This window comes from Gossypium arboreum, chromosome 4 (assembly GCF_025698485.1).
Source record: "Gossypium arboreum isolate Shixiya-1 chromosome 4, ASM2569848v2, whole genome shotgun sequence".
Lineage (NCBI taxonomy): Eukaryota > Viridiplantae > Streptophyta > Magnoliopsida > Malvales > Malvaceae > Gossypium > Gossypium arboreum.
In genome coordinates, this window is record NC_069073.1 from 118522723 (window position 1) to 118540524 (window position 17802).

The 17802-nt window shown below is 31.2% G+C and overlaps 3 protein-coding genes and 1 long non-coding RNA gene across 7 annotated transcripts; 2 read left to right on the forward strand and 2 right to left on the reverse strand.

Annotated features, from left to right (window-relative positions):
• Window positions 1–232: 232 nt before the first annotated feature.
• LOC108459353 (snakin-1-like) lies at window positions 233–1047 on the forward strand. The gene is made up of 2 exons (XM_017758712.2): window positions 233–390; window positions 487–1047. Exons 1-2 carry the CDS (start codon window positions 303–305, stop codon window positions 669–671), a joined length of 273 nt encoding a protein of 90 aa, XP_017614201.1. The 5' UTR covers window positions 233–302; the 3' UTR covers window positions 672–1047.
• A 3854-nt stretch (window positions 1048–4901) lies between these two features.
• On the reverse strand, window positions 4902–5859 carry LOC128291678 (uncharacterized). The gene is made up of 2 exons (XR_008281500.1): window positions 5731–5859; window positions 4902–5176 (listed from the first exon to the last, which is right to left on the reverse strand). It is a non-coding gene; the product is annotated as an uncharacterized LOC128291678 (long non-coding RNA).
• A 74-nt stretch (window positions 5860–5933) lies between these two features.
• Window positions 5934–8026, reverse strand: LOC108458551 (putative pumilio homolog 8, chloroplastic). The gene is made up of 4 exons (XM_053026815.1): window positions 7200–8026; window positions 6307–6469; window positions 6075–6238; window positions 5934–5961 (listed from the first exon to the last, which is right to left on the reverse strand). The coding sequence occupies exons 1-4, from the start codon at window positions 8024–8026 to the stop codon at window positions 5934–5936; spliced, it is 1182 nt and encodes a 393-aa protein (XP_052882775.1).
• A 2898-nt stretch (window positions 8027–10924) lies between these two features.
• LOC108460804 (homeobox protein HAT3.1) lies at window positions 10925–16861 on the forward strand. 4 transcript variants are annotated; one of them, XM_053026567.1, is made up of 11 exons: window positions 10937–11073; window positions 11150–11292; window positions 12177–12257; window positions 12354–13643; window positions 13837–14002; window positions 14122–14245; window positions 14355–14467; window positions 14551–15099; window positions 15331–15747; window positions 15888–15977; window positions 16060–16861. In XM_053026567.1, the coding sequence occupies exons 4-11, from the start codon at window positions 12367–12369 to the stop codon at window positions 16177–16179; spliced, it is 2856 nt and encodes a 951-aa protein (XP_052882527.1). In that variant the 5' UTR covers window positions 10937–11073; window positions 11150–11292; window positions 12177–12257; window positions 12354–12366; the 3' UTR covers window positions 16180–16861. The 4 variants fall into 4 exon arrangements, with proteins under 4 accessions (XP_017615950.2, XP_052882528.1, XP_052882527.1 ...); XM_017760463.2 differs by having other exon boundaries at window positions 11165–11292; XM_017760461.2 differs by lacking the exon at window positions 11150–11292 and having other exon boundaries at window positions 10925–11073.
• The last annotated feature ends 941 nt before the right edge of the window (window positions 16862–17802 follow it).

Here is a 17802-nt window from a genome sequence, read left to right on the forward strand (position 1 = left end):
TAGCATGTAGCATTAACTAGGGTTCACCTACCTTTGCCCTTTTGTTAATGGCGGAAATGGACAAAAAAAAAAAAAAAAGAAACCCTCAAAAACGAAGGTCTTACAGTGTTTAGTAACTTTTTTCCCCTCACCATCTGCAGAAACCGCGTGGACCGTGCTTCAACCCACCGCTCATTGTGCCCTCCAGCTGTGTTTCATACTATTATTTAATACACACGTACAAAACTTCACTATAAATATACACTCTCACTCATCTTCTTCACTAGTAAGCAACTTTAAGATATCATAAAAAGGAAAAAAAAATGAAGCTCTTGTTTCTAACTTTGCTGCTTTGTTCTCTTCTTCTATGTTCTTCAGTTTTTGAACCAACAATGGCTCAGCCTCGTTCACGTAAGCAAACATATTTTTTTCATAATCTAAGCTTGGGTGTGTGTGTGTGTGTTTTAATCTTTGATGTAATTTTTTTTTTTGTGGGGGAATTGGCAGCTTTTTGTGAAGGGAAATGCAAAGGGAGGTGCAATAAAGCGGCGGTTTGGGATCGGTGCTTCAAATATTGCGGCATATGTTGCGAGGAGTGTAAATGTGTTCCTTCCGGTACTTATGGGAACAAACACGAGTGTCCTTGCTACAGAGACAAGGTGAATAACAAGGGCAAACCCAAATGCCCTTGAAAATGAAATATATTCGAGTTCGGGATTTCATCAAGCTTAAAGATCGAGGACGAAGAGGCTATATATATATATATATATATGCATGCTGATGGTGTTATTATAAAAATAAACTGTTTTGTTGCTGTTGTTTTCCTTTGGGTTTTTGTTTTGGTAGTGTTGAATAAAATTTCCCTTATATTTTCCCATCACCGCCGTGTCCACCGCCATGCACACATGTTTTGTTGTCTTTTGATCATGGGTGGCGGTGGTGGTGGCGAAAATGGTGCCATTCACAGGTGTCTGCAGGGTCGGTAAAATGCATTTAAAAAGTAGAAAAATGTTGTAACCTTTTTCAACGAGGTTTATGAGTAATTTAAGAATTTTGTTAGTCTTCAAACTATAATTTAAATTTTAAAATATTATAATTAAAATTTTGAATATGAGTTAAAACATATGTTAAATTCTAAACCTTTTATTTATTTACTGCACCAATAGATGAAAAATGGTTTTCCACATTTTAATTAGGGCCTGACATTATCCTCTATATTTTTTTAATTATTTAATTTCATTTTAATAATTTTTCTATGTTATTGACGAGAAATTATTTTATGGACCATTCTATTACATCATCCACGATCCCTTCTCAATTATTTAATAACATTCCATCTTAAACTCAAATTTCAAAATCCTAAATCATAAATCCTAAACCTCAAATCTAAAACTCTAAATCATAAACCCTAACATTGAACCTTGAACCCTGAATCTCGAACCCAAATTCAAACCCTAGTTCAACTTCGGTTCGAGATTTGAGGTCAATATTCTAGGTTTGAGGTTCTTGATTCTGGGTTCGGGGATCAAGGTAAAAAACTATCAAAATTATGTGTCAATTATATAAAAAAATTGTTAGAATGTCATTAAATAATTAGGAATGGGTCGTGGATGATGTGTTGGAATGGTCCATAAAATAATTTCTTGTCATTGATATATAATTTTGATAATTTTTTAACTTAAACTCTAAATCTCAAATCGAAATCTTGAACCTTGAATTATGAACTTGACTTTTTAGTTTGGGGTTCAAGATTTATGGTTTATAGTTTTGAGTTTAGAATTCGAGATTTAAGTTTAGAGTTTGAGATTTAAATTAAAAAATTACAAGAATTATATATCAATAATATAAAAATTATTAAATAATTATTAAATAATTAAAAATAATACAAAATAATGTAGCGAACCTATTTCATACATCTATTTCTCCCGCATAAAAAATAATATAAAGTAATTAAAGGAAAAGGGCGCAAATTACTTTCCCCTTTTCCAATATGTGAATAAAATATTGAATATAGGCATACAAATTACTTAGTCCAGTCAGGGAATCAGATACCTTCTTTTGTCGCATAAATCACCTACTTTTATTTTTATTTTTATAAATATATTAATTATTTATTTGTAATTTATAAATTAAAATATACTCTAAATTTTAATACACTTCATAAATTTGAAATTTTATCTCCTTATTTTTATTTTTAAGATTTTACTATTTTTAATTTTTAAATTTAAAAATTCGGTCTAATTGCTGCTATTGTTAAATTTCATTTATTAAATTTTTGTCACATTTTTTAATAATAAACTCTAAAAATATTGATTAAATTTTTTTTAAAACACCGATTTAAATTTGTCATGATAAAAATCTTTTTATGTTGGAATAGTGTTCCTAAGAAAATTTGATGTCGACATTTTAATTGAAATAGTTAACAGTTGTACCTATTTAGATTAACTCGTGATATTATAAAAGTAGTGGGAACAAATTATGTCAAAAAAATTAAAGTATATAAATTAAATTTAAGTTTCAACATAGTCTGAGGGTCAAACTTAAAATTTGACCATTGTCTTATAATGTAAAAAAAAAAAAAAAAAGGAGGCAAAACTAAATGAAAGGAGAAGTCACGTGTTAGCCTTTAAGGTTTTTAGAACATTCAAATTATATATAGTCACGTAATATTTTAGATAAAAAATTAATAATATTAATTATTTAAACTAACTATAAAATTATAAAAATATCTCGACCAATTTATGTCAAAAATGAAGTATAGACGTTAAATCATTTAAGCATAATAGAAAAACTGAAACTAAAATTTAACTATTTTTCTAAGCATGGACATTACTTCTATATAGAGGCATATAGATTACTAGGTTAATATATACTCTAAATACTTGTACTTTTGTACATTTAAAATTTAGGCCCTATTTTTATTTCATAGAATTTGTTCCTTTATTTTTCGGATTTAAATTTTTATTTTCAGTTACTAACAAAATTAAAATTATATTGTTAAATTCAAGTTTATTATAATATTAATTTTTAATTACGTGATTTTTCTATTTATTTCAAGTACCACACTAACAAATTTAACAAAAAAAAATTAACAGGGTTAACAATTAAGTTTGAATTTTAAATCTGAAAATTAAAGGGACTTAATTCCTAAAAATAAAAGTATGAGGACTAAATTTTAAATTTACAAAGAGTATCGGGACTTATAGCATATTATTATACTATTATTTAAGCCCTTGCTGTGTTGATGTCACGAGTAAACTAGGCACCAACTTGATTAGGTAAATTACGAAAATATCCTTCCATAATTAAAATAAGTTATATTGTTTAAGGGCACTTTAGTCTTTTTACTTTAACAAAAAAAACAATAAAATATGTATATGGTAAGATTTAAACCCACACAAATTAAAATTTTAAAACCTTAAATTTACCACTAACCCAAACCTTCATTCTATTTTATTTTATATCTCTATTTTGAGATAATTTATATCTTTTATATTTTGATAAACCTAGAAAATACATACACATCACAGTTCACTATCTCAACTTTATCGTTTTAATCAAATCCATATATAATTTTTATATCAATTTTATTTATAACTCTATTATATAATTTTTCACCCACATCTAATATATCTATAATTAAAACCCATATAACTAAAGATATCCAAACAGATAGTTCAATTGTTATATGAATTGAACTACCATTAACGGAAGTTCTAAAACTCTTAACCGGTTCTCAATCCAAAAATAACATAATGACAACAATAAACTAAAAACATAAAACAAACATTACATAAAAATTAACGAAAACACTAAATTAAAAACATTATATTAATAATATTTTTATAATATTTTTGGGATAAAATTCAAAATTATATATGAATCTTGATTTAATCTGCAATTGTATATATGGACTTTAATTTGGTGCAATTATAAACGTGAAACTCTAATTGTAGTTCAAATGTATACTTCAAGCTTTAATTTTTATTTAATTATGCACATTTAAAGAAAGAAAGAAATCAATTTATTTTTATATTGGATAAATATAATTATTTATGTGTGCAATATATAAACATAAAATGATTTATATCAATAATCAAGTCAAAATTTCATGTATAAAATTGCATAAAATCAAAGTTCATAAATAAAATTGCACATTAAACCATAATTCATGTATAGTTTTGAGATTTATCCTTATTTTTTAGGGCTATTATATCAATAGTTACAACCCCACCCAACTTCAAAAAATCTTTATCTTGAATTAATTTTGATAATCGATCAATTAATCAAATTAATTTAATTCAAATGATTAATTCGATTTCAACATATCTACAGAAATTATCTTTAAAATATCAGATTAATACATTTCCAGAAGAAAAATTTTGACACTACCATGAAATAACTTTTAATATTACCAAAAGAGATTCATTTAGGAAATCATTTCTAATAGATAATATTTAAAACAGAAAAACAAAATAAAATCTTTAATAATGGTAAGTTTATAATACTTGTCATTAATGATTTATATATTATCAATGGTAGTATTATGATAGTCAATGTGATAACTCATGTATTTCATAGAAACTAAATAAACATTATGCAAAATAACAAATAAATATTATTTCAAAACAATTAAAAATAGTGAATTGAGTTTTAATTTGATTGGCATAGTCATTTGTTGCTAATGCATGAGAACGTGGATTCGAGTGCGTTGAAGTACAATATCTTCTTATTTTATAAGTTAATGAGGGTCATGGATAGTTCTAGTTCTAGATATATTATGTAAAAACAAAACAAATATTATCAAAATCTATAATAAAATAGATTAAAAAATTAACCAAAAATTTAACAACCTTATATAATAATAACTAAAAAACACCATATTATATTTTCTGCCTTAAACTAATATTTAAAAAATCTAATTAATACAAAACAACAAACAACTAAAATTATATCAACAACAACGTTAAAAACTCTAAATACGAGTTTTAACCACAACTCTATCCCGGAAATATGAACGAAAAGTTAATTTTTATGTCCTTACAACATAACTATATATATATATATATCAAGTACTTCTGCGACATTTTGATGCAGCACTCAAAATCCTTCTCCCAAATGGAGAACTTTGAAGAAATGAATAATGCTTTCGAATCAGACAGTGAATAGCATTGTGTATACCTAAATTTGCATGTCCCTGTTTTCAATTTAAAAAAAAAAATAGAATCATAAAAAATAACTAAAAAATGGAAATCCTGAATGAAAATAAATATTTAATTTTGATGTTGTAATTTATAAAATGAAAGTTTGTCTCTATTTGCATTTATTATTAATTTTCCATATCTTTTCATTATTAGAATGATTGGTGGTCTAATCAATTCAACTGTTAGTTCGTTTTTTGCATGGACTCTAACTATAAAACGAGTATGATTAATTGCATTATGCATCCCTAAATTATAGACCAAATTATAAACTTGTCACTAGAGTACTATCAAGAGAGTGAGTATTAATTATACTAGAGTTCGAAATGTTCTAATGTATTGTTTCAATCAAGTCTTTGTTACAATCAAATCTTTTCAGCTGTCTAGTTGTTAGCTTCGACAATGTAGTTCAAAAATTCAATTAAATCGTTTTAAAATTTAAGACCAATTTAAAATTTGACTCAATATTAACTCTAATATAATTATTCCTTATATATTTATATAAATTCATGAAAATAAAAACAGAAATGGGTATTAAAAAGATCAATACCTTGGAAGCCCACAAAGCTGATTGAATAACAAAGTTGCCATAGTCATGCCCAAAGACCTTTAAATAATCTGGATCATTTAGAATCTCTATGATAACCCTTGCAGAGAGTTGTTCCTCAGATTCTTTCATACATTTCTCAACCACATTGCTGCCATACTTGCTATAACAAAGGCTCACAAAGCTTCCTTGAAGCTGCCCTATTATCATTGATGTAACCCAAGGTAACCCCATCTGAAGCACAAATTGTACAACATAGTTCCTAAAAAACAATTACAGGAATAGGGTTAGGATACGGTCAGTTAGATAAAAAAAAAAGTTAAAGATTTCGATATTCAAAAACGAACCCATATTTGTCCTCGGAAAGAAACAAGGCATTCGCCACAATTCGAACCAAGAAATGCCCACTAACTTCGTCATTGGCATGGGTCAAACATTGTTGCAAGGCACAACAGCCGCTTTTGTTAATTGCAATGTCCACACAATGTTGTATAATTCCATCCATAAGATGCTGTCCATACAAATAAAACCCTTTTTTAAATAAGTATTAGATACGAATATGTATTAACAATTACATACCATTGTTTCTTCACTCGAGAATTTTTTCAAGCATGGTTCAAATATATGATGACCATTGCTGTCTTTTGCCAAGGTAATAGCAATAGGTTTCAAAGCTGACAGAAGAATGCATTTTTGTTCTTGGATGTTGATTATCTCAATAAATTTCTGAATTGTCCGACTCCTTCAACAATGAAAGGAAAAGTAAATTACATCAGATCAAATTGTATACTTTATACTAACATACAAAAATTAATTTATAGTAACTAGGGTTAAATCTAATATCTATGAGTATAAATTATTAATCATATTTCTATCAACATTACCAAGACTAGATTAAGAGCAAATTAAATCCACATGATCATGACATAGAAGACACTTAAATCTATCCTTAAAAGTATAAAATCTCAAGTTTATTTCAAGTTTTGTGTTTAAGATTCCATCCTAAATGGATTGAGATATGAGTGTTAATATTTCTGAATTGTCCAACTCCTTCAACAATAAAAGAAAAAGCAAATTACATCAGATCAAATCCTATACCTCGTGTCAACATACAAAATTTAATTTATAATAACTAGGGATAAATCTTATATCTATGGGTATCAAAATCATTGATCATATTTCTATCAAACATTACTAAAACTAGATTTAGTGCAAATTAAATCCACATCATCATGACATCGAACATACTTAAATCTATCTTAAAAGTATAAAATTTTAAGTTTATTTCAAGTTTTATGTTTAAGATTTGATTCTATCTTAAATGGATTGAGATATGAGTGTTAATATTTCAATTTAAGATTTAGTCTTTCAACTATGCCGAAACCTAAATATGATCCTCATTCGACCCCAAGCATGCTAAACTCTATAATCAAAACTGATATATATATATATATATATATATATATTCTTACCCGTAGAGATTGGTGCAAACTTGAAAGAACCTTTGATGGCTCCTAATGAGTAAGAGAAGAAGCTGGGTCCTTTGTTCATTGTTGATGGCTTTGAATAGTTTCTGAATGAGATAATTGGCAAACCGATGAACCATCAGTTCATGCAAGTGATCTTTCACTTCCATGAAAATCATGTCGATTTCCCCACGCGTTAATACTTCATTATCCAGTTTCTTCTGGAAGGCAAGGCACCTGTCTCGATCTTTCGCCACCGTGCAAATATCCCCAGCTTTCAGCTCCGTCAACGGCGGAATATAATAATAACTCGAATTCTCTCGAGGAAGCTGTCGAGGAGGAGGGGAATGAAGAGGTTGGTGATGATGATCATGCATTGATGGTCGCATCATAGTAGATCCGAGGCCATTGACGGACCGCATCGGATCGCACAGGTTGTAAGGTCGTTCGAAAGGCGGAGTCCTTCGTTGCGTGTTGGTGTCGAAGTCGAACACGTTGTGTTCGATAAAAGTACTGGGAGAATAATTTGGTGATCGGTCGACGACCATGTTTTGACTTGGAAGAGACCTTAATACATGGCGGCCATTGAAGCTATTCTCAGGAAACAACCCAATTGGTGCTGGACCAAAATCCGACCCAACAATCCTCGTGGGGTTTTCAATGTCGTTTAAATTCAATTGACTGAAACGATCATCGAGTGAAGACTGTTGAAATCCAAAGACACGAACATCATGATGGCTTTGTAACCCTTGGGAGAAATTAGGGTTTGAAAAACCAGCGGAAGAGCTATCGTTAAAGGGGAATTCCTGGTTTTCCTCGGTGGGATCCCCCATGAATGCAATTTGAAGACCTTGTGTATATGAGTTACGCTCCATGGAAAATTATGACTTCTTTTAGGGTTTAGAGGTGTATTGAAGTGGTTGGAACTGAGGGAACACCCCCAAAAACAAGGGGTTTAAAGAGAAGCTATATGAGAGCGAAATAGATAGGAAGAAGAGTTTGAATCAAACAAAGAAACATAGAAATAAATATATTAATTAATATATGTTTCACACTCACAAGGAATCTTATCATGATTCAATAATTTCGTACATGTAAATCCCTAAAATTAATCATTCTACAATTCTTTTTATATAAATTATAATTATTTTGTCTTAAAAATATATTTTTAAGCTGTTTGAGTCTTAAGCTCGATTGCCACTCAATCAATATAGACGTTGTTAACAATGTAAGAGTACTTTCAGTTCAAGTGTGCTGGAAGGCTATGGGCATGGGCATTATCCTCCTATTTATGGATTGAGGTGTGCTATGAGTAATTTTATATATTGTGTTAAAAAGAGAGATATAATTATTAGAACTTATAATGATATTGTTCAATATATATATTTGCATGTCGATTGAGTCTTAACTCCATTAACATCGACATTGTTGCCATTTAAGGGTTGAGGAAAGACAATACCAAAAAAATATTTTTCATTAAATAATAAAAAAAAACATTTTTTTGTTGACAATGTTAGAATTATATGTTTATAATTTCCAAAAATAAATTAGGGACTTTTATAGGTAGATTCAGTAGTAATAACATCATACATAATTGTTTAAGTTCGATTTAATTTAAAATATGAGTTTTTAATTTTGCTAAATCAGGTTTTGCTCAGCGACAGTGTTAGCCTTTGGGCCTGTTATCGCGCCCACCTTTTTCTTCTTTCATCAACCATTTCTTTTTTTTTGTTCTTCTTCTCATTCACTATAAATGTATTTTCTCTTTTCGGTTTGCAGATCTATTTTGTGGGTATCTTTGCTGTCTCCATAAGTTATGATGGACAAATAACGGTGCCTATTGTTCGCTAAAACTCTATCGACCACCAATAGTTTTTCTTGAAAAAATTATAATATTTGAATTGATAAATAATTTAATGTATTTTAATTATATTTAACACTTTGAATAAATATATTATTTTACACTAATTATAGTTTAAAAACACAAATTAAAAAAAGTAATTAAAAATTAAACACGTAAAATCACACATAACGCATGTAACATTAAAAATTAGTATTTGTAAATGATTAACTTGAAGCCATTTATATCATCATGTTATTTTTATTTTTAAAATATATATACTAATTTCTTTAATATTTAGCAAATATATACATTACCACTATTATATATGTTTAGCATTTATATCACCTATTTATATCATGCACGTGACAAAGGTCAGAAACGACAATCATCTCAACCATATGGGTCAAATACGATAATTATCTAGTGGCATGAATCAGACATGTACTACTATTCTAAACCGATGACATGATTGGGACAGAGGCGAAGCCATAAATTTTTTTAGAGGAGTTAAAGTGCAATTTTACATTTACTAATTTAAAATTTTTAAAAAAATTTAAGGGCCTAAAATATAATTTTACATTTTAGGGGGGCCGGTGCCCATTCCAACCCCCTAGCTACGCCCCTGGATTGGAACTAATTTCTAATAGCAAGAAACATGTCAGCATAGTTAATATTTAACACTCATTGGTGGGATCGGAACACAACATATCGAAAATAAATTTAAAACTATATAAAAATATTGAATTACCCATAACGAAACATGTTCAATATAATAAATAATATTTAATAAGTGTAATTTAATACGAATGGAAATAATGATTTTATCTAAAATTTATTATTTTAAACATTAATTCAGTACCATAATAAATAATAAAAAGGTAATTTCTATCTGTTTAAAAGTTTATCTCCGTTTGGTATTTTTATATATATTATAAATAAATAGATATAAAATATAGATATGGATAAATATAGTTAAATTATAGATAAATGATAAAATATCAAACATTATTATTATAAAAATATTAAATTAAAATATAGATTCAATCCTATCTAATCCATGAATGCATTTTAGGCCCAAGCCCATTTAATTATTAAAAATAAGAAAGAATATTCTATTCTAACTTCCACCTAAATTTGTTCATGAGTTGGGCCACCCGAAAAATAAGAGAATTTAGACAAAAATATAGATTTGAACAAAAAGTAAGATCTATTTTCTAAACAGACTAGGTTTCAGTTAAGCTTTTTTTTTGCTCGGGCATGGCCCAACTTGAATTTGCAAAACAATTAACTCATAAGGACCACTATTGTATAATCATTCATCAACAAATGCCGCTTCCCAGATCAGGTAAAAGTGCAAACCTATAGGTACAGAACTAGGAAAAACGGCATCAGAAATAATATTATTTCTGTAAAGTAGAGATCTAGAAACAGGTTCACGAATAGCATCAATATCTACTGGAGGGGCAGCAATGAATGCGATAATAAATACAAAAGTTGCGGTCAATAATGTAGAGATTATCAAAACACCAAACCATCCTATGTAAAAACTGTTTTCAGTGTTGGTTATCCAATTACAAAAGCGACCCCACAGGCTTTCACTTTCGCGTCTCTCTAAAATTGCAGTCATAATATAATCTCGATTTAATTAATCATTAGGGACTCCCAAGCGCACAAATTATCTAGAACTAGATAATTAAAGACTTGCTATTCAACAGTATAACATGACTTATATACCCGTGCATTTTAGTGTTTTTCGTATTATATTATTTAAATTTATTTTTATATAAAAATAATATAAAAAATTAATATAAGTAAATTTGGGTTTTAACATTTGAATTTATGCAAAATTTTAGACCCAAGGGCCTAATTTTTTTCCTTGAACCGGCCCGGCAGACAACTCTATTCCCACCTCTTTTTTGCCTATATTCTTTTGTTTCCCTCTTTTCCTTCTTCAATCTCATCGCGCGCAGCGCAAAAAATCTCCCTCTCTTTTCTCTTTCTCTCTCTGTATATTTCGCTCAACGCGCGAGATTCAAGGTCAGTTCATCTAAAACACCTTTTTTTATCCTTTTCCTTTTAGGGTATTTATTTGCTTTCTTGTTTGGTTACTAAGAAAAAGAAAACACAGGCTAAGGAAAAAAGTCAAGAAAAGATGCCGAACGGTGGAAGTTTTTGATCTTTTCCTTTACGGAGCTGATAATGTTAGCTTGGGTTACTTACTTTTTGTGTTCTGAGTTTGGGGTTTTCCTTTTTAATGTACGTATGTTTCGTGCTGGGTGTAACTTTTTTTTTTTATTTGTTTTAAGTTGTTTGAGTGATTTTTTTTTTGTTAGATGGAACTGAATGAAAATTTACCTCTAGGGATTTGATTTAGAATGTGCTACCTGGATGTTAAAGATTTGTTCTTTTAAGTGCTGAAAAGAAAATTTTTTTTTGAAGTCAAAGTAATATTTAGTGCAGGACAATGGTTGTGAATTAAGGAGCTATACGTTTGAGAATGCATATTCTGAAATGTGTATTGGGGGGCTAAAACAAAATTTTAGTAGTTTGGGGAAGGTGAAAATTTTGTTTTAAAAGGGCTTAAATTGAGTACTTTATAATTGAAAGGGACTGAAGTTTGTACCACTTAGCTAGGAGCTGCCTTGGTCTCCCTCTAGCCCCTGAGTTTTATCGGATTAATTTTTATTTTAGTTTATATTTTTTATATTAGGTGTTTTATACATAATGCTGAATTATTAGATTGTTTTGAAGTATATTTTTGTTTCTACTGCCTGTTTTTGCTAGCTTATTCTGCTTTCGTTTTGGTCAAGAATTTGTCATGTCAAGCTAATAAAATAATGTTCAAAGGTATAAAATATAGGGTCGGGTTCATCACATTTGGTTTAGGGGCTAGCTTGGAGAAATAAATAGTTGTATTTATTAGTGTCTGGTAAACTTCGGTCATTAGCCTATAAGTAACCAAGTAGTAAAACTGACATTGGTTGGGTTTCTAATGAACCAATATCTTATAGTTTTTATTTTTTTATCTTATTCATTGTTAGTGGTCTATGTTTTCTGTAACCTTAGACTGTCCATAGTTAGTATTTTGATTATTTGGTTGGTTAATTGATGTTGGTCCCTGTAATATTTCCATCTTGCAGACTTTTGTTAGCTGAATTAGATTGTGAACTGTCTGCTGCTGGCACGAAAGCAACATAAAACTTTCTTACAAATTTTGATTGGTAAGAGGTCTTTTTGTTGTCAATTTATTTATTTGTTAAAATTAAAAATTCCCAACTTATTGCGATAATATTGGTGTTGGCATGTGGCTTTTTTAGCCTTCTAATTGATATGATCGAGGTTGAACATACGGGCGGTTCTTCATCTCAAGCAAACAGTGAAAATGGGAACCATTCCCATTTTCACCCTGAAGAAAGTACATCTGAACTGGCCAATGAATTTCGTAGTGAATGTTTACTTACTGAAGCAAATGGTTCTGGATTTATGAACACAGAAACATCAGAAGAGACTGCTGAACGTTCCCAACCACTTTGTAATGATTTGTCCAAGAATACTATTAGTGAAAGTTTAGGGTTGTTACCCGAAGATTCAAGCAAGAACATCCAGGCTGATCAGATTTCATCTCCCCAACTTTGTAGTGCAGAGCCAACATTTAGCTCTGGTGAACTGCCAGAGCAGCAACAACAGCTTGATTCTCAAAGTTTACCCAATGGTATAGGAAATAGTTTATCTGCTGGTGTTTCTAATGAAGGCATGGAATTGAATCCCAAAGATATAATCATGGGTAATGGTGGCAAGCATTTACAATTACCTTCTAAAGATGCAAACCCTTTAGGATTGCCTCAAGAACTTGCTTCAACAAATCCTACCATTCAACAACCAGATCGCCATTGTGAAGACATCTCCAAAGATTCTAGCCTGGAACAGCATGAAACAACACCTAAAAATTTGGTTAAGAATTCTGGCCAACGCAAGGGTGGAAAAACTTCCAAACAAGTACAGAAAAAAAATCTAAGATCTTTGAGAAGCAGTGACAGGGTTTTGCGCTCAAAATCAGAAGAGAAATCTAAAGCTACTGAGTCGAGCAAGAAATCTACTGCTACTGAGTCGAGCAAGAAATCTACTGCTACTGAGTCGAGCAAGAAATCTACTGCTATTGAGTCGAGCAAGAAATCTACTGCTACTGAGTCGAGCAAGAAATCTACTGCTATTGAGTCGAGCAAGAAATCTACTGCTACTGAGTCGAGCAAGAAATCTACTGCTACTGAGTCGAGAAAGAAATCTACTGCTACTGAGTCGAGCAAGAAATCTACTGCTACTGAGTCGAGCAAGAAACCTACTGCTACTGAGTCAAGCAAGAAATCTACTGCTACTGAGTCAAGCAAGAAATCTACTGGTACTGAGTCGAGCAATAATTTGACCAATGTTGATCCTAGCAAGCAGCAAAAAAGGAAGAAGAGGAAGAGGGAGAAGGAGAAGGAAGAAAAAAAAGAAGTTTCTGATGAATATTTAAGAATCAGGAAGCATCTTAGGTATTTATTGAATCGAATAAGCTATGAGCGAAGTCTGATTGCTGCATATTCTGCGGAAGGCTGGAAGGGACTAAGGTGTGTTTGTTATACCATTTTATGTTGTATCTCTTTGCTACAATGTTGTTTATGAGCTAATTATCATTACAATGTCACAAAATGTTTAAGCATCTAACAATGCCTTGTAATATTCACTGTCTGATATTACCTGCATACTACCGTGGATAGCTAATGTCTGTTTGTTGCTTTGGAATGTTTGTGTAACCTGCAGCCTAGAAAAGTTAAAGCCAGAGAAGGAGCTTCAACGTGCTGCATCTGAAATTCTTCGACGTAAATTGAAAATTAGAGATTTATTTCAACGTATTGAGTCATTGTGTACCGAAGGAAGGCTTGCAGAATCTTTATTTGATTCTGAAGGAGAAATTGACAGTGAGGATGTAGGAAAAGCATAATTATAAGCATTGTTCATATATTCTTAGTTGCTATTTTCTCATTAATTATAATAATTTAAGTCTTGGAAATGGAAATGCGTAGACATAAAATCCTTTAATTGCAGATATTCTGCGCATTATGCGGGTCCAAAGACATTCCTGCCAACAATGATATCATACTTTGTGATGGTGCTTGTGACCGAGGATTCCATCAATATTGCTTGCAACCACCTTTGCTAAAAGAAGACAGTAATATTCTTCCGTTACCTACTTGATGGTACTAATTTGATATATTGGGTTTTGAATTGTTTTAATCTTGATAATACTTTTCTTTTGCGCCTCCTCTCTCGTATTACAGTTCCTCCAGATGATGAGGGTTGGCTATGCCCCGGATGTGATTGCAAATTTGATTGTATCGAATTAGTTAATGAATCTCAAGGAACAAATTTTTCTCTTGAAGACAGTTGGGAGGTCAATAATGGTTTTTCTTTCTTTTCATTAGTTAGTACATTGAACTTTATTTTATTCCTCATCGAGCTCCTTTCTATCAACAGAAAGTCTTTCCAGAGGCAGCTCTAGCTGCAGGGGGACAAAATCAGGATCCTAACTATGGATTGCCTTCAGATGATTCTGATGACAATGATTATAATCCTGATATTTCAGAAAATGACGAAAAGGATCAGGAAGATGAGTCAAGTTCTGATGAATCTGATTTCACTTCAGCATCTGATGAAGTGGAAGTGCCAGCCAAAGTTGATCCTTATTTGGGGCTTCCATCTGACGATTCTGAGGATGATGATTATAACCCTGATGGTCTGGATCAGGATCATGACAATGTGGCTAAGTCGGAAAGTTCAAGTTCAGATTTTTCCTCTGATTCTGATGATCTTGGTGCTATGTTAGTAGATGATATTTCTTCTGAAAAAGGTCACATGTCTAATGGTTCTTCCAGAAAATCCAAGAGTAAAAAACCTAAGCTCAGTGGAAAGAAGTCTTTGAACAGTGAGGTGTTAACAACAATGGAACCTGCTTCCGGAGAAGATGATGCTACTGTTTCTGAGAAACGAAGCATTCCAAGGTTGGACTACAAAAGGCTATATGATGTGAGTGCCATTTTACAGACATGATTCTCTTCCGTCATTAAATCAGCTCCTTTTTTTTCCCGCATTTAGGAAACTGGTGAAGATCCATTGTCGTCATAGATCATCTGACTTTGTGCTTGATGGAGTCTGTCCTAAGTTGCTTATATTCGGTGTCCTTTCATCTGTTCAATCATCTGATGTCTTGGTCATTTCCTTTGTGATTTGCTCATCTTTCTTTTTGTGTACATACAGGAGACATATGGCAATGTTCCTTCTAGTTCCAGTGATGACGAAGATTGGAACGATGGCACAGCACCAAGAAAAAAGAAGATACGTAATGCTGAAGTGGCTACAACATCAGCAAATGGAAATGCTTCTCCAACTGGTAGTGTCTCGGTTTCCAATGGTTTAAAGAAGAACCCAGGAGAGAAGCGTGCACCTAAGAGAAGTGCCAATGGCTTAAAGCAGAAACCAGAAGAGGATCATACACCTAGAAGATGCACTCGGAAGAAGTCAAATCGGAAGGGTACTGCTAGATCACCTGCTAAATTACCCAAAGCCACTCCTAAATCACCTGCTAAATTACCGGAACCCACTCCCACACCTGGTTCAAGCGGTAAAAAGGCTGGTTCATCAACATATAAAAGACTAGGAGAAGCCGTAACGCAGGTAAATATGGGGTTCTTATAAGAGTTCTATAAAATCACGAACAAGACAAAAAACTTGAGTATAATCAAGCTTCTGATTGTGAAACAGTAGAGATTAATTTGATTATTATTTATTAATTTCATGGAGATCTTGTTTTGCAGGGACTTCAAAGTTCCTTTAAGCAAAATCAGTACCCTGATCGAGCCATGAAAGAGAGTTTGGCTAAAGAGCTTGGAATTACGTTCCGACAGGTCTTTAGCTCATCAACATGGTTTTGTTTGTTCTTCTGGTTTTTCATTTTCAGGCTTCTTATATAGAAAGACTTGTGTGCAGGTTAGCAAATGGTTTGAAAATGCTCGCTGGTTCTTCAACAATTCAAATAATGTTTCTGGAGCATCACCCAAAAAAGTTGCAGGTAATGATATTACCCCATTGGCTCGTCGAAAGAAGTGAAAAAGAACTGGAGATATGATAAAATGGTGTCCTGGAATTCAGGCTGTTGATGTAGTTTCAAAATCATGATAAGAGATTCAAAAATCTTTATATCGAATGCAACATGGAAGGCGATGAATTTGTTGGTTGAGAAGAATGAATTTTACAATTTTAGATTTGTCTCCTTGGAGAAAATTTTAACTCTTTTGTTGTCTGTATTTTGTAATTTACTGATTCAAAAGAACCTTTTAAGGCGAAACAAGTCGGGATGTAATCACAGTTTTATGAAAGCTTGAACTCGATTCGAAGTTTGGTTTAAGTTTCAGTTGAGGTGTTTAACCGAATGTGATTCGGTAATTTTTGAGTTGAGTTTGAGTCGAGTTGGAGCAGGTGAAGCTAAGGTCATTGTATGATACAATTATCCAAGTTCACTAAACGATTCCGAGGATTCAGCTTGAAAGAACGAATGGGAATGGGATTAACAGTATCTTGTGTGGCAACGTCGGTGGGGAGCAAGCGGCCAGCCACCGCAACAAGGTTTGGCTCATCAATCTCATGTATGCTTAAATTTGTAGCTATTAGTCTCTGTATTCTGCTAAAGTTCAGAATTTTTTCTACTATTCCGGTTCTGTTAAAACTCAGTTAAGTTTTGTTATTCTCGAAAATTGATATCCTAAAAATATTATTGTGTTGAAAAATATAAGGTTTTGGAATTTTAAAATTCAGAAAGTATTAAGGATTTGGAATGATTTTATTGAAAAATATGGATCAAGTTTACAATTATACGCATGGTAAATAATTAGTAATTGAGTTTAATCAAGCAAATTTATTTATTGTTGTCTATGTCATGACAAAAACTTCTAAATTTAAAAAGTATGAGATTATAATTGACCAATTTAGAAAGTATATAAATTAAATCTGTAATTTTCATAAATAACAAAAATTAATAACAAAATTTAACCTAATTTTATTAATTCAATTTTAGAATTATATTAATAATAATCCATTAAGTAAATTTATCAATCCTACAATCAATCAATTGATACAAATTGATTAAAAATTGATTAAAAGAATCTTTTATCTTAGTGATTAATATTATGTGTAATATTGTTAGTTATTAACTTACGTAACCGGTTTGTTCCTTTTATCATTATCCGTTAACAAATTAGTTAATTGAATATAAATGTGTATGGTACTAGAGCTTCTAAATTATTTTTATATATGTATTTTTATTTTTCTTGTTTTCTTCATTGTCTATCAACCTAAGGCTTAAATGCCCCTTATTTATAACTATAGTACCACTTGGGTCAATGTGGTTCAAGTTGCTCAATTATTATTCACACCCATATAATAACATTTTTCCTAAGTCTTATAGTTTAAATCTCCACCAATCAAGATGTCTCCTCAATGAATCATACAAGACTCTCCACGAAGGTTAAGGATAATCCCGCAACAGATAAACTGCTAGATAGATGACACTTTGAAGATTCCTCCCTAAAGAGCTGGCCCACTCGCAACTGATTGTAAGTTGAGCTTACAAGATAAAACACAAGGTAGATGAGAATATTAACAAACATAAGACTGGATTAGTTATGAAAGGGTTTACACAGCTTGAGAGGTATAGCCATTTTTTCTCCGATTGCT

Excerpts from the sequence above, each read along its gene's own strand:
- LOC108459353 (XM_017758712.2), top strand. The coding sequence starts at position 303 with ATGAAGCTCTTGTTTCTAACTTTGCTGCTTTGTTCTCTTCTTCTATGT. Across the intron at positions 391-486 it reads AATGGCTCAGCCTCGTTCAC|CTTTTTGTGAAGGGAAATGC; the intron begins GTAAGCAAACAT and ends GGGAATTGGCAG.
- LOC108458551 (XM_053026815.1), bottom strand. The coding sequence starts at position 8,026 with ATGGGGGATCCCACCGAGGAAAACCAGGAATTCCCCTTTAACGATAGC. Across the intron at positions 6,239-6,306 it reads TCTCGAGTGAAGAAACAATG|CATCTTATGGATGGAATTAT; the intron begins GTATGTAATTGT and ends TTGTATGGACAG. Across the intron at positions 5,962-6,074 it reads CTTTCCGAGGACAAATATGG|ATGGGGTTACCTTGGGTTAC; the intron begins GTTCGTTTTTGA and ends TTTGTGCTTCAG.
- LOC108460804 (XM_053026568.1), top strand. The coding sequence starts at position 12,367 with ATGATCGAGGTTGAACATACGGGCGGTTCTTCATCTCAAGCAAACAGT. Across the intron at positions 13,644-13,836 it reads GAAGGCTGGAAGGGACTAAG|CCTAGAAAAGTTAAAGCCAG; the intron begins GTGTGTTTGTTA and ends TGTAACCTGCAG. Across the intron at positions 14,468-14,550 it reads CTCTTGAAGACAGTTGGGAG|AAAGTCTTTCCAGAGGCAGC; the intron begins GTCAATAATGGT and ends TTCTATCAACAG.